Source organism: Salvelinus alpinus, chromosome 8, assembly GCF_045679555.1.
Source record: "Salvelinus alpinus chromosome 8, SLU_Salpinus.1, whole genome shotgun sequence".
Lineage (NCBI taxonomy): Eukaryota > Metazoa > Chordata > Actinopteri > Salmoniformes > Salmonidae > Salvelinus > Salvelinus alpinus.
Genome location: NC_092093.1, coordinates 41,925,189 through 41,938,315, shown reverse-complemented (window position 1 = coordinate 41,938,315; position 13,127 = coordinate 41,925,189). Strand labels below are relative to the sequence as shown.

Sequence of the window (13,127 nt, the reverse complement as noted above, 5' to 3'; positions counted from 1 at the left end):
ACACATTGTTTTGCTTATACAGAAAAATGAAATCACAGGATTTGGTAAGATGATAAGTTGGCCTTATTCAGTGCCAAAATATTTGTTCTAAAACAATTGGACTCGGTATGATGTGGGTCTTTACAGTCTTATGTGGACAGTGGCCTCACTCCTGCTGTGTATTCACTTGTGTTCTTCTCTTGAAGTCACTTTTGACATGACTTCGGTCAAATTCTGATACAGTGTGACTCACCACCTGGATTCGGTCTTATGTAGCAAAATGTTTTATATATTTTTTTTTTTACATTGGATAAAAGTAGACTCAGCTACAAAATGGTATATCATACACGGCATTTGAGGAAACAATGAGAAAGTTATTCTGCTTTGAAAGTTGATCAACTTGTAAACTCACCTGAGAAAACTGTCTTTCAATGTTTTTGTACTACTATTGGAGAGCTTTTCTTTGTCTACACCCATTCAGCATTGTTCACACCCTCTTACGCCTTAGCCCCACCCATCTCTTTAAGGGTTGAACCGAGCGTTCTGCAAGCTACTTCCAGACATCTAAGAGAGCGAGAACAGCTCACTGAACATTACTCGCCCTAGCAGAGCTGGTTAGGCTGTAATGTTATCCAGAGCATTGGTGACTGCAACTCTGCTGTCAGATTGTCCATTCGTAAATTCAGAGCTTTTTGCGTTCAGAGTGCACACTGGACGCTCTGGCCAATAAATAGGCTTGTTCCGAAAGCTCTGACCTCACAACGACAATCAAGCACCCAAGCGAACTGGCTAACATTGGCTAGCTACTTCCAGACTCATAATGAAAGAACACCCCACTCTGACTATTTTATTCCCCCTACCTAGCAGAGCTGGTTAGGCAGTGTTCATGTTATCCAGAGCGTTGGTGTCTGTAACTGTGCTGCTGGCAACAATTGAATTATGCATTGTTGCCGACGTTTACTGACACCGGACATTTACTGACACCAGACATAATTTAAGTATGCTCCCTCTAACTCTCTCTCTTTTCTCTCAGAGGACCTGAGCCCTAGGACCATGCCTCAGGACTACCTGGCCTGATGACTCCTTGCTGGCCCCAGTCCATCTGGCCGTGCTGCTGCTCCAGTTTCAACTGTTCTGCCTGTGGCTATGGAACCCTGACCTGTTCACCGGACGTGCTACCTTGTCCCGGACCTGCTGTTTACGACTCTCTCTCTCTACCATACCTGCTGTCTCTAACTCTGAATGATCAGCTATGAAAAGCCAACTGACATTTACTCCTGAGGTGCTGACCTGTTGCACCCGCTACAACCACTGTGATTATTATTATTTGACCCTGCTGGTCATCAATGAATGTTTGAACATTTTGGCCATGTACTGTTGTAATCTCCACCCGGCACAGCCAGAAGACGACTGGCCACCCCTCAGAGACTGGTTCCTCTCTGGGTTTCTTCCTAGGTTCCAGCCTTTCTCGGGAGTTTGTCCAAGCCACTGTGCTTCTACATCTGCATTGCTTGCTATTTGGGGTTTAGGATGGATTTCTGTATAGCACTTTGTGACTTCGGCTGATGTAAAAAGGGCTATATAAATACATTTGATTGATTGATATTCAACGGGTGTTGAGTGTTCAAAAATGAATTTCAAACTTGAAATGAAAATATTTTGTTAAGACATGTAGTTAGCTAACTAGCTAAACAATGGACCATAATCACAACTCATGACGTTACTACCCTGCATGAATCTGCAGGTAGCTAACCAACCAGGTTCTATGGCTATAACTAGTCAAGCAAATGTGTCTGAGATATGAAGAATAAGATCATGTACATAACGTTAGCTAGCGACCCAGCCAGCTAACGTTAGCTAGCTAACAGTACACTTGAAATGAAACCACTTTCTGTCAAAATTAGAAACGTAATATCTGAAAATGTAACTAGCTAGACTATCTAACCAGTATACATCAGGGTTGGACGCGCCTCCTGTCTGATGCCCTTATTTTGATGATGTAATCCAGGTTGCTCTCTTCTGTGGCTAAACCAACTAGGCTCGTAATTTAACAATTTTAGTTGTATTTACAGATGGCATACAAGTTTTATATTAAGGCACATGAAAGTTGACATTTTCGAAAATTTTTCGAGACATTTCTCCCAAAAAACACATTTTGATAAAAATATATATTTTTTAAAACTTTCAAACAGCTCTCGTGTGAAGTCGTGACTTGTGACATATGCCTAGTTACCTGAATCGGGTCACAAATCCCAATTTCTCCCAAAATACAAATGTAAAGTGATACTGTATGTCGTGTTGGGACTTTTAGTTGGAAGGATGAAACCAATCAGGATGTTTACAACAGCAACATCATTCAGTAGTCTTCCCTTTCATGAAGAAGAAGAAAAATAAGAAATATTCAGCATTTCGGTGTGAGCGTGCGTGACTGCATGCGTGCGCACGTGGGAGTGGCTGAGATCTAATGGTGTGTGGCGGCAGAGTAAAGTAAAGAGCCTTGTTTGACTAGTTTGTTTTAAGGGGGAGATGCCACTGCCACTGTGGAATCTGACAGCCCAAATGATTAAAGAAGAAGGCAAGTCCTAATGCGTTTCCCAGACTTCATGCACTCTGGGCTCTGTCTATGGTGTGTAAATCCTCCTAACCTTGTGCACTTCAAAGAATGCCAATAAAACGCCTTACTATTAGACCTATAACGATAACTTTTAGCCCTGCTTTTGTAGACCTGTGGCTCATGTTTCAAACCCTGTTCCCGACCTGAATGAATGTAACATTGTGTTCTAGCCCCACGTCTGCTGTCAAATGAGCCTTTAACCTGCTTCAGACCCTTTTTTACACATAGTCGAGAGAGAGAGAGAGAGAGAGAGAGAGAGAGAGAGAGAGAGAGAGAGAGAGAGAGAGAGAGAGAGAGAGAGAGAGAGAGAGAGAGAGAAAGAGAGAGAGAGAGAGAGAGAGAGAGAGAGAGAGAGAGAGAGAGAGAGAGAGAGAGAGAGAGAGAGAGAGAGAGAGAGAGAGAGAGAGAGAGAGAGAGAGAGAGGAAACAACAGCAACCCCAAATTGGTCCCTGAACTAAAAACATAACCAGTTGTTCCGGTCTTGTGTTTTATTGATGAACAGTGCGTCCCAAATGGCACCCTATTCCCTACATAGTGCAGTACCCGTGACCAGAGCCATCAAAGGTAGTGCACTACGTAGGGAATAGGGTGCCGTTTGGGACACGGTCTCCCCCCTTGCCATCACAGCCGGATGTCATGTCGTTGGCTTTTTGTTTTTCCTTCTAAACACGTTGACATGAATCTTTTACACAAACTGGCCCAATGGCTTAACCATCCATGTGCCTGAGCTGGTTTTAAAGTGGATTTTCTGATATGTTGTCAAATCAAATAAATAAAAAATGGCACATGCGCCGAATACAACAGCTGTAGACCTTACTGTGAAATGCTTACTTACAAGCCCTTAACTAACAATGCAGAGTAAAAAAATATTTGCTAAATAAACTTAAGTTAAAAAAAAAGTCAAGCAATAACAATTACGATGTTATATACAGGGGGTGCGGGTAGTGAGTCAATGTGCGGGGGTACGGGTTAGTCGAGGTAATTGAGGTCATATGTACATGTAGGTAGGGGTAAAGTGACTATGCGTAGATAATAAACAGCGAGTAGCAGCAGCGTAAAAAAAAAAAGGGGGTAAATGCAAATAGTCTATGTAGCCATGTGATTAAATGTTCAGCAGTCTCATGGTTTAGGGGTAGATGCTGTTAAGGAGCCTTTTGGACCTAGACTTGGCCCTCCAGTCCTGTTCGTGTGTGTGTGTGTGTGTGTGTGTGTGTGTGTGTGTGTGTGTGTGTGTGTGTGTGTGTGTGTGTGTGTGTGTGTGTGTGTGTGTGTGTGTGTGTGTGTGTGTGTGTGTGTGTGTGTGTGTGTGTGTGTGTGTGTGTGTGTGTGTGTGTGTGTGTGTGATACTAGTCTGATTCCTGCGTTAGACATGAAATAGCATCTATTTATGTAATAGCATACATTCAATCAAATTCAAACATCAGCCCAACATTGTAATCATATGACGTACAAGAGTGCCGTCTGTAATTATTGTTTGATGAGGTGAATGAGGATGTGTAGTAGTATATCCCAAATTATAGATGTTCCACCACCACCGTCCCCTTTCCATGGCGAGGACACACACACTCACACACGCCTTCTGCTATGCCAAGAAAGACCAAAGGGGCTGATCGTTGTCCGCTATCCCTCCATTTTTCTTTCCTTCCGTTCTCTGTTGGACCATATGAACCATGCAACTTTAGTTTATACTCTTCTTTGCTTCCCTCTCCCATTCCCTTGGGACAATGACTTCACTCTATATCTCTGTCTCTCCCCCTCTCTCTGTCTCTCTATCCTTTTCCCTTACTCCCTCTTCTCTCTCTCTCACTCTCCCTTCGTTCTCTCTCTCCATCTTTCTCTCTCCCTCCCTTTACCTCTCTCCCTCTCTCTCAGTTCTCACTCCCACTCTCTGTCCTCGCTGCTCTCACACAGGAAGCTGTTCCTGTTGGGTCACAGTCGGAGCAGTGGTTGGGGAAAACATGAGAGAACATCACATCACAGCTCTCATCCCGTCTCCAATCCCAGGCATCCGACGTTCCGGGTCTGTATTCCCAGGAAACTGAACCCTGTCCCTCACAAATAGTTCCCAGTACTCTTGCACTGATCCCAGCTGTGAGTCGTCACCCTCCCTCTCATCTCCCACCACTGCTTCTGATCACAACTCTTCAACAATATCTAAGGACATTCAGAAACGTGTCCCGAAGCCACTCCTGCATTGTCTTCGCTTTGTGCTTAGGGTCATTGTCCTGTTGGAAGGTGAACCTTCGCCCCCAGTCTGAGGTACTGAGCGCTCTGGAGCAAGTTTTCATCAAGGATCTCTCTGTATTTTGCTTCGTTCATCTTTCCCTCAATCCTGACCTGTCTCCCAGGTCAAAGGGTCTGATTTTTTTCCAGATGCACTGTACATTCCTGCAAACCTGTTATGAGAGTAAGGAAATGGGGATGTCTTCTACATCAACCACTGCCAGTGGAGTTACATAAACAGGCTTGAGCACAGCTGATTCTGAGACATGGAGGTGCATAGACAAAGAAGACAAAGAACGTTTTGATGACAGCTTTAAAGGTGTAGCCTATCAATTCAATGTAGGCCTATAGGTGTGTTTAGTGTAAGTAATGGTTATAAATAACATGTTAATTATTCACTATTAAGAACAAAATCCGTACTTCGCTTTCAACCCATGATTCGACAATTTACCGCAGATAACCTACAACAGCACTTAATCTGTTGAAACGCTCAGGTTTATGTTTTAATCATGCCCACATGAGGGCGCAGTGATCCCGACTTTTTGATCCAGATATGCGGTTACGTCAATGGTGAGAGTTGGGTTCCGCTCTAGGACTGAGCAATGCGCCAGGCCATCGTGCCGTCCCTGTTATAACAAGCCAGTATAACAGCATATATGCTTATCTTTAAACAAATATAATTTACATCAAATGTATCTTAGAGGTTGGATAACAAATCATTATGGTATAGATTATTGGAGCCTTTATACATAAAAGTATGATAATTTTGTGCATTTGCCCATAGTTCACCCCTATCCATTTCTGAAAAGGGGAGGAAATTAGCCATAATGGAGGATAAGGGATGATAATGTAATATTTATTCTCTGGGGAGGGATTAAAGCCTGTCGTGAGCTATAGAAAGCTACGCTGCGAGCCAGCCAACATGCCTGCCCGTCTGCCTCACGCCGTCTACCAAGCCCGGACCCGCCCCTCCGTGGGCGGAGCTCCCCTCCAACACACACAGTAGATTGGAGTGTAGGCTATAACACTCCGTAGCCCATACAATGTGTGTCAGAGATCTGTCTGCGCGACACAAGAGTACATGTGTGCTCCTAGAGTTTAGAACTGAACTGCGAGAGAGAGTGACGAGACAACACACGACTCACACCACAACCTCAGTCAACGCGAGGTGAGCATCTTTCTTTTTGGGTGAAAGAGTCGCTTATTTTATTGACTGCCAAATGGTCACCCTGCAAACGAATACGAATGTCATGGGACGTTTAGAGTAGATATACTTTTTAATAGTTATAATTGCTCCCGAGTGGCGCAGCGGTCCAAGGCGTTGCATCTCATTGCTAGAGGGGTCACTACAGACCCTGGTTCGATTCCAGACTATATCACAACCGGCCGTGATTTGGAGTCCCATAGGGCGGCGCACAATTGGTCCAGGTTTGGCCGGTGTAGGCGTCATTGTAAATAAGAATTTGTTCTTAATACTTGCCTACTTAATACTTGCCTAGTTAAATAAATCAAATTAACAAATAAAAAATACAACTGGTATTCTTTTTTGAATAATATGCCAAGAACACCATCATAGCGGAAAAGGTGACTTCATGTCAGTTTACCCACACTCGCCTCTGTTCTTTCCAAAGGACTTGCAATACGTTTGAGCACTTGGCTGGCTGGCTGTAGAATGTTGTGCATACGGTGTAGGTTGTCTGGGCTTTACAATAGGAACTATATGGAGATGTGTGTCTGCCTTATTCCATTGTGTCTAAACTATCTCCGTGTCCTTCTCTACAGGCTTTCCAAGTGTGGGATAGAATGCCGGCGATTATAAGTAAAAATTCCGACATGGATTTTGACTCACTACAACCCTGCTTCTATCCAGACGAGGATGACTTCTATTTCTGCGGTCCCGACTCTGCGCCTCCCGGGGAGGACATCTGGAAGAAATTTGAGTTACTGCCTACGCCGCCCCTCTCTCCGAGCCGAGCGGCGCTACCGGGGGAGCTGGCCTACGCGTCCGTGGGGGACTGGGGCGACTCGGCAGCAGGTCCCATGAGTTTTGGATTAGGCGACCCGCTTGGGTGCGAATGGACCTCGGAGCTTCTGCTCCTGCCCGAGGAAGATATCTGGGGTGCGTCGGATGGAGACCTGTTCGGCGGCTCCGCTTTGAATAAAAACCCCAACTCCATCATCATTCAGGACTGTATGTGGAGCGGCTTCTCCGCCAGGGAAAAGCTAGAGAGGGTGGTCACAGAGAAGCTGAGCAAAGCCATTTCCACAGCGGCTGCCTGTGGAGTTAGTAAAAATGTCACTACTGCCGCTGTCATCACTACCAAGGCGTCTGAGCTGAGCCGCTCCGTGTCGGAGTGTGTGGACCCCACGATAGTCTTCCCCTTCCCTGTCAACAAAAGAAACGGTAGCAGCAGCAGATGTCCACCTGGGACGGTCCCCGCCTCTACTGTCCATTGTAGCGCCAAGGAAACTCAGAGCGACTCTGGTAAGCGAATACCTTCGGCGAGGATGCATACGCAAAATACCCTTCGTTTTGATTACAGTAACCTACAATACAACAGCTAACAGCCTAAAACCTCAATACTAATGCTAAAACCCAGTTTTAGTTTGTTGAATTGATATCATTCTGCTTCAAATAACAGATGTCATTATTATTAGGCTATTGTTATTATTATTGTCTTGTTCGGGTAATGGTAATTGGGGTGATTGGAAGTTAAGAGTTCAAATGACTGGCCCAGAATAGGATTACCTTGTAGTGAGTGGTTGTGCCACAGTGAATGAGGGTTTATGTAATAGGCAGACGCTTCACCGGCAGATGGCAGTAAAATTGGAGGATTGTGTGCATTACGAATTTAGATCCCTTTTACACCGAACATCTAGACACACGGGTTGTATAGGGCGATGTACTTGGCGCAGTCAAATAGTCCCAATCTAGAACGCGCTAAATAAACGGACTACTTGATAAAGGGCCTTGTTTCACGATTCGTTGGATGCTATGATTACACACTTTACGCTAGGGTTATTGAAATAACTAGGGCTCCCGCGGGTGTGAAATTGCTTCTTACATATTCAACGAATGCCATTCATGCCAGCATGAATTAGACAGCATTGTGTAAAAAGCCATCTATAGTGTTTAGTGTTGAGGATGTCGGTGAGTGTGTTTCGGAAAGGGGGTCGGTGATAACAACAAAGTGGAAAATTCAACCTCTGTAATAACAGGATAATAGGTTCTTCTAACACTCTAAATAGCCCAACGTTCGTTTGGCAGTTGGCATGGACCCATGGTACGACGAACTCACGCGAGTCGTTACTAGAGCTCTTTTGTGACGCCTGCGAAACGGTAGTAAAACCGAGACCTCCAACTGGGCAGCGCCGGCTGGAAGCTTGAGCTATAGAGCCTTGCCAAAAGCAACCGTCCCGCTGGCAAAAGAAAGATAGCTGGAGAGAAGAGGAGGAGGGCCTGTTTCTTTAGGGGGCTGACAGCTTTGAACAGGCGCTCCCATCTCGACAGCTGTCTCTCTGGCGCCGGTCCAGCGCCTCGGCTTAAAGCCGGTGATCCAATCACACCACGTTCCCCCGCCCCGCCAGCCTGCAGATGAAACCGTTTGCATGGGCCTCTTCTGCTCGCAGCGTTAATAAATCGCATCTCTCGCTTTTTTCTCTACGCGCTTTCCTCACCTTGCAATCAAAAAGAGTAGTAGACGCCCTGCAGACTTGAAAGGCAGAATTAGACAGTGTCACTATAGATACCAACGTATATCCTATCCATGTTCCAAGTCCTATGGACACAGAATAGGCCTCCTGCATTTGGTACCCAATAGCAGATCATGGGATGACTCTCTGATCAAATGTTGATTTATACAACACGTATTAGAACACCTACAGTATGCCTGGAAGCCAAAGGCACCTGTCACATGTTTATCTGTAGTCATTCATTTAAAACAATGAAGGATACACCTCCATATGAAGTGGCTCCCTCTCTTCACCATCTCCACTTCATCTGCGTTGATCATTTGGGAAAATAAAGGAGCTTTGAGCAATATGGTGGATATCTGACAACCAGGTGCTGGCTTTCACCAGACCATCTCTTTCACGTCAGTGTAGGAAAAGGAAAGGAGACGAGGAGAGGATGCCACTTTAGACAATTGACATTTGCACCTTGGAGATTCACTAGTACTCACTCACTCACTCCCTCACTCCCTCATTCACTCACTCACTCACTCACTCACTCACTCACTCACTCACTCACTCACTCACTCACTCACTCCTAGTATGACCCATTTTCCCAGTGAGCCAGGTATCATATCACCCAGGCTGTCTCAGCTTCACATGTGGTCTGTCTAGAGAGAGGGGGGAAAACAGAGGGAAGGGAGAGGAGAGGGTAAGGGGAAAAGAGAGGGAGAAGCGAGACACACCCCCTTTACCACCCAGCTGAGTCTGTGCTGTGGTTCTGTTTTGATTCTTGTGCCAAATTCTCAGTGTGTGTGTGTGTGTGTGTGTGTGTGTGTGTGTGTGTGTGTGTGTGTGTGTGTGTGTGTGTGTGTGTGTGTGTGTGCGTGTGCGTGCGTGGGTGGGTGCGTGCGTGTGTGCTAGATGGCCTCCGGAGGGTCTAGGCGTCAGAAGTGGGTTACTGTAAGCCGTAAAATGCCACAGTGCTTTACGAATGACTAAGCTGATAATGATAGCCATTATCAGAAAGGCATTTTAACTGGGGCTGCCACCTCAATTACCAACTGCTTACGACTGCGTTCTTCTTCTCGCGGCTTCAAAGAGGCCTACCCATTATTATTTTTATTTATTTAAGTCTACACATTATTTATTTATTTACTTCTTGTGATAAGCAGCGGCAGTAATATACCAGCTTAGGTGAAATGGAGATAAAGAAGGCGGTAAATTAGGAAAATAGCTAAATATTTTGTTTTGAAATCCTTCAAGTTAACACCGATCAGGAACTACGACTTTTGAAATGCTTTGCGTATCCCATTTCATCATCAGTAACTGCCCACTTGGTGATGTCAAAACCTTTTCTAGAGAGAGAGAGAACATGGACACAACTCAAACATGTCTGTAGTGGGTAAAGTTGAGCAGGAAAGGCCAAAGAAGGGTTGTAGGACTGAAAAACAAAGAATACAACCTGTCTACAAGTCAGTCAGATGAAGCATGTAAAAGCCTGTGGACTAGATTAGTGCTACAGGTGACTGACAATAAGCATGAAGAGTACTCTCTTTGTGCAGTGATCAGAGAGTTTAGTAATGATTTCACTACTCCCACACACACACATACACATACAGACTCATTTATGCGCGCAGGCATACACACACATGGAGGCAGAAAGACACACACACACACACACACACACACACACACACACACACACACACACACACACACACACACACACACACACACACACACACACACACACACACACACACACACACAGGTGACAGTTCCCACAGTTGATGAGTCAGAACAATTACCTAACTCACTCTTCTGTTTTCCTTCCCCAGAAGATGAAGACGATGATGAAGAAGAGGATGACGAAGATGACTCGGAGGGTGAAGATGACTCGGACGGCGAAGAGATCGACGTGGTCACCGTGGAGAAGCGGCGTGGCTTGTCGCCCTTGGCCACCGGCACGGTCACCATCTCAGTGCGGCCGAAGACGGGTGCCGCTTCCGGGGGCGTGGCCTCATCTGGCGTCGTGAGCCGATTCGTCAGCAGCCGGGGACCAGTGGGGTCAAACGGTTACGGTCAGGAGCTGATTCTGAAGCAGAGTTCGGTCCACCAGCAGCAACACAACTACGCCGCTCCCTCGCCATACGCCTCTGACGATGACCACGCGCCCCCCTCCAGGAAACACAAGACCTCTGACGCTCCTCGCCAACCTTCCCGCACCCTCTCTTCATCGTCGTCGTCGTCGACCTTGACGTCATTTGGCTCCTTCACAATGGCAACGGCAGGATCCAAACGCAAACGCAACGCCAGCGGGGACAGCAGCCCGCACGGCGGTTCCTCTGGCAACTCCGACTCCGAAGACTCCGAGCGGCGGCGAAACCACAACATCCTGGAACGCCAACGGCGCAACGATCTCCGCTCCAGTTTCCTCACGCTCCGCGACCACGTACCCGAGCTGGCGAGGAACGAGAAGGCGGCCAAGGTGCTGATCTTGAAGAAGGCGGCGGAGTATGTGTTGTCACTGGAGGTGGACGAGCTGCGGCTGACACAGGAGAAGGACAGGCTGCAGGCGCGGAGGCAACAGCTGATCAGGACGTTGGAGCAGGCCAGGACTCGCTAAGACTTGTCAGTGGCACATAACGCAAACACGTACACACAAACATAGGCACACACACACTCATATATATATATACACACACACACACACACACACACACACACACACACACACACACACACACACACACACACACACACACACACACACACACACACACACACACACACACACACACACACACACACACACACACACACACAAACCCAGATTAACCCCCTTCTCTCTGTCTCAATTTATACACACACACACACTTGGAGCGACACAGGAGAGGCGGGTGGCCGGGACACAACAGGACTTTCACTTCCGCCACTTTCTTTGCACATTTGTTGACGTTAAGAATGTTTCGAGTTTTACATTTTTCTGGAGAAAAAATTAAGAAGAGAAAAGAAGGAGGGAGGTGAAAGGAAGGAAAGCAGGAGCATGCTTCTCTGGGTCCTCTCTCTTGTATCATTTTTCTTTTTTTTGTACCTTGTTTTCTTGAACTGAATGTGACACTTACATAGCCCCAAACCTAGTGACTTTCAAAGAGGTCACGTTCGTTAGGGCCACCATGGCAAATCATGTTGTAACGGAAAGCAAAAAACCCGCATTTCTCAATGGACAAGTTCAGGTATTCCCTCCCCTGTTTCAGTCCATTTTCTACCATTGGGTGCGTAATAAATACACCCCGGGCATGGTGTATTTCAGAGTTCAAAGTTCTCACTTAGGAGCAGAGTACGCTTTCTATGCCTTCACCACTGCAAACAGAAGACACTAGTAAAACCACGGTATAACAAAGACTGTACCGCTGTCACGCGTTGGCTCACGACAATGATGTCAAGAAGTTTTGGCGTCTCTCTCTCTCTCTCTCTCTCATCCTCTCTCTCTCTCCCTCTTGTTCTTCCTCTCGTGCACTGGTGCTCAAACTAAGGGCTCTATTCAATCCGTCTCACGGAACTTCGGCGTTACAAGGTGATTGAATTTAGTGGAGACTGCATTCATGGTAAACTCTGCGTATGTCGGCTCAATGGGAGGTGACCAGCGATACAGATTGAATAGCGCCCCAAGTTAATGGATGTACTAACTGTGTACCTTGCTAGCTGACACTTTTGTAAATAACATTACTGTAAATAACATTACTGTAAATAACATTACTGTAAATAACAGAAATACACTCAGAATCTGCCTTGTTTTATATACATTTTTTTATTTGGATTTTTATACATTTTGTCCAAAAGCTGCCAATTAATAGACTGGAAACTTTATACCTTTAAAATAAAGTACTGTAATGCCTCGCGGGCAAAGCGAAACATTGTAATATAACGACATATTGTTTTCATTTTTTTCTATCGTCCTACTTTGTACTGTAACCATGATACTAATTCTACACATCTTTATTACGCTTTAGTGTTGATCGTGAAAAATTTGATACTTATATTTTTGTAAGAAAATTAGTTTATTGGTAGATATCTTTTTATCTCATCATTTTCTTATTCTTCTCTCTATTCAAAGTGAATCATTTTGTACAGAAATGTGTTCTATCATCATGTACCTGACCCCTTTTTCTTTCTCTTTTTTCCCCCATTTGTTTATGTATTTGTAAGTATCGGTGCATAGAACTTACTGGGGAAACAGATATACTATGTTTGTTGTATCATTCTTATAATGTACATTTAGTGCTGCGACTCATAGCACTTTGAAATACCTCATTTTGACAAATAAATAGACATTGAAAAGAATTACCTCTGTCTGTCTTTGTGTGCTCGTGCTCTCTCTCTCTCTCTCTCTCTCTCTCTCTCTCTCTCTCTCTCTCTCTCTCTCTCTCTCTCTCTCTCTCTCTCTCTCTCTCTCTCTCTCTCTCTCTCTCTCTCTCTCTCTCTCTCTCTCTCTCTCTCTCTCTCTCTCTCTCTCTCTCTCTCTCTCTCTCTCTCTCTCTCTCTCTCTCTCTCTCTCTCTCTCTCTCTCTCTCTCTCTCTCTCTCTCTCTCTCTCTCTCTCTCTCTCTCTCTCTCTCTCTCTCTCTCTCTCTCTCTC

At 45.4% G+C, this 13,127-nt stretch overlaps 1 protein-coding gene across 2 annotated transcripts in view; it reads left to right on the top strand.

Moving 5' to 3' along the window:
- LOC139583148 (N-myc proto-oncogene protein-like) overlaps nt 1-12,833 on the top strand; it is a 45,392-nt gene extending 32,559 nt beyond the window's left edge. Inside the window, exons 1-3 of one of the 2 annotated variants that reach the window (XM_071413942.1) lie at nt 5,839-5,985; nt 6,600-7,302; nt 10,328-12,833. In XM_071413942.1, the coding sequence (XP_071270043.1) occupies nt 6,621-7,302; nt 10,328-11,115 (1,470 nt within the window). In that variant the 5' untranslated portion in view covers nt 5,839-5,985; nt 6,600-6,620 and the 3' untranslated portion in view covers nt 11,116-12,833. Of the gene's footprint in view, nt 1-5,838; nt 5,986-6,599; nt 7,303-10,327 lie in introns of those variants that run through there. The other variant, XM_071413941.1, reaches the window with a different exon arrangement.
- Nucleotides 12,834-13,127: the final 294 nt, after the last annotated feature.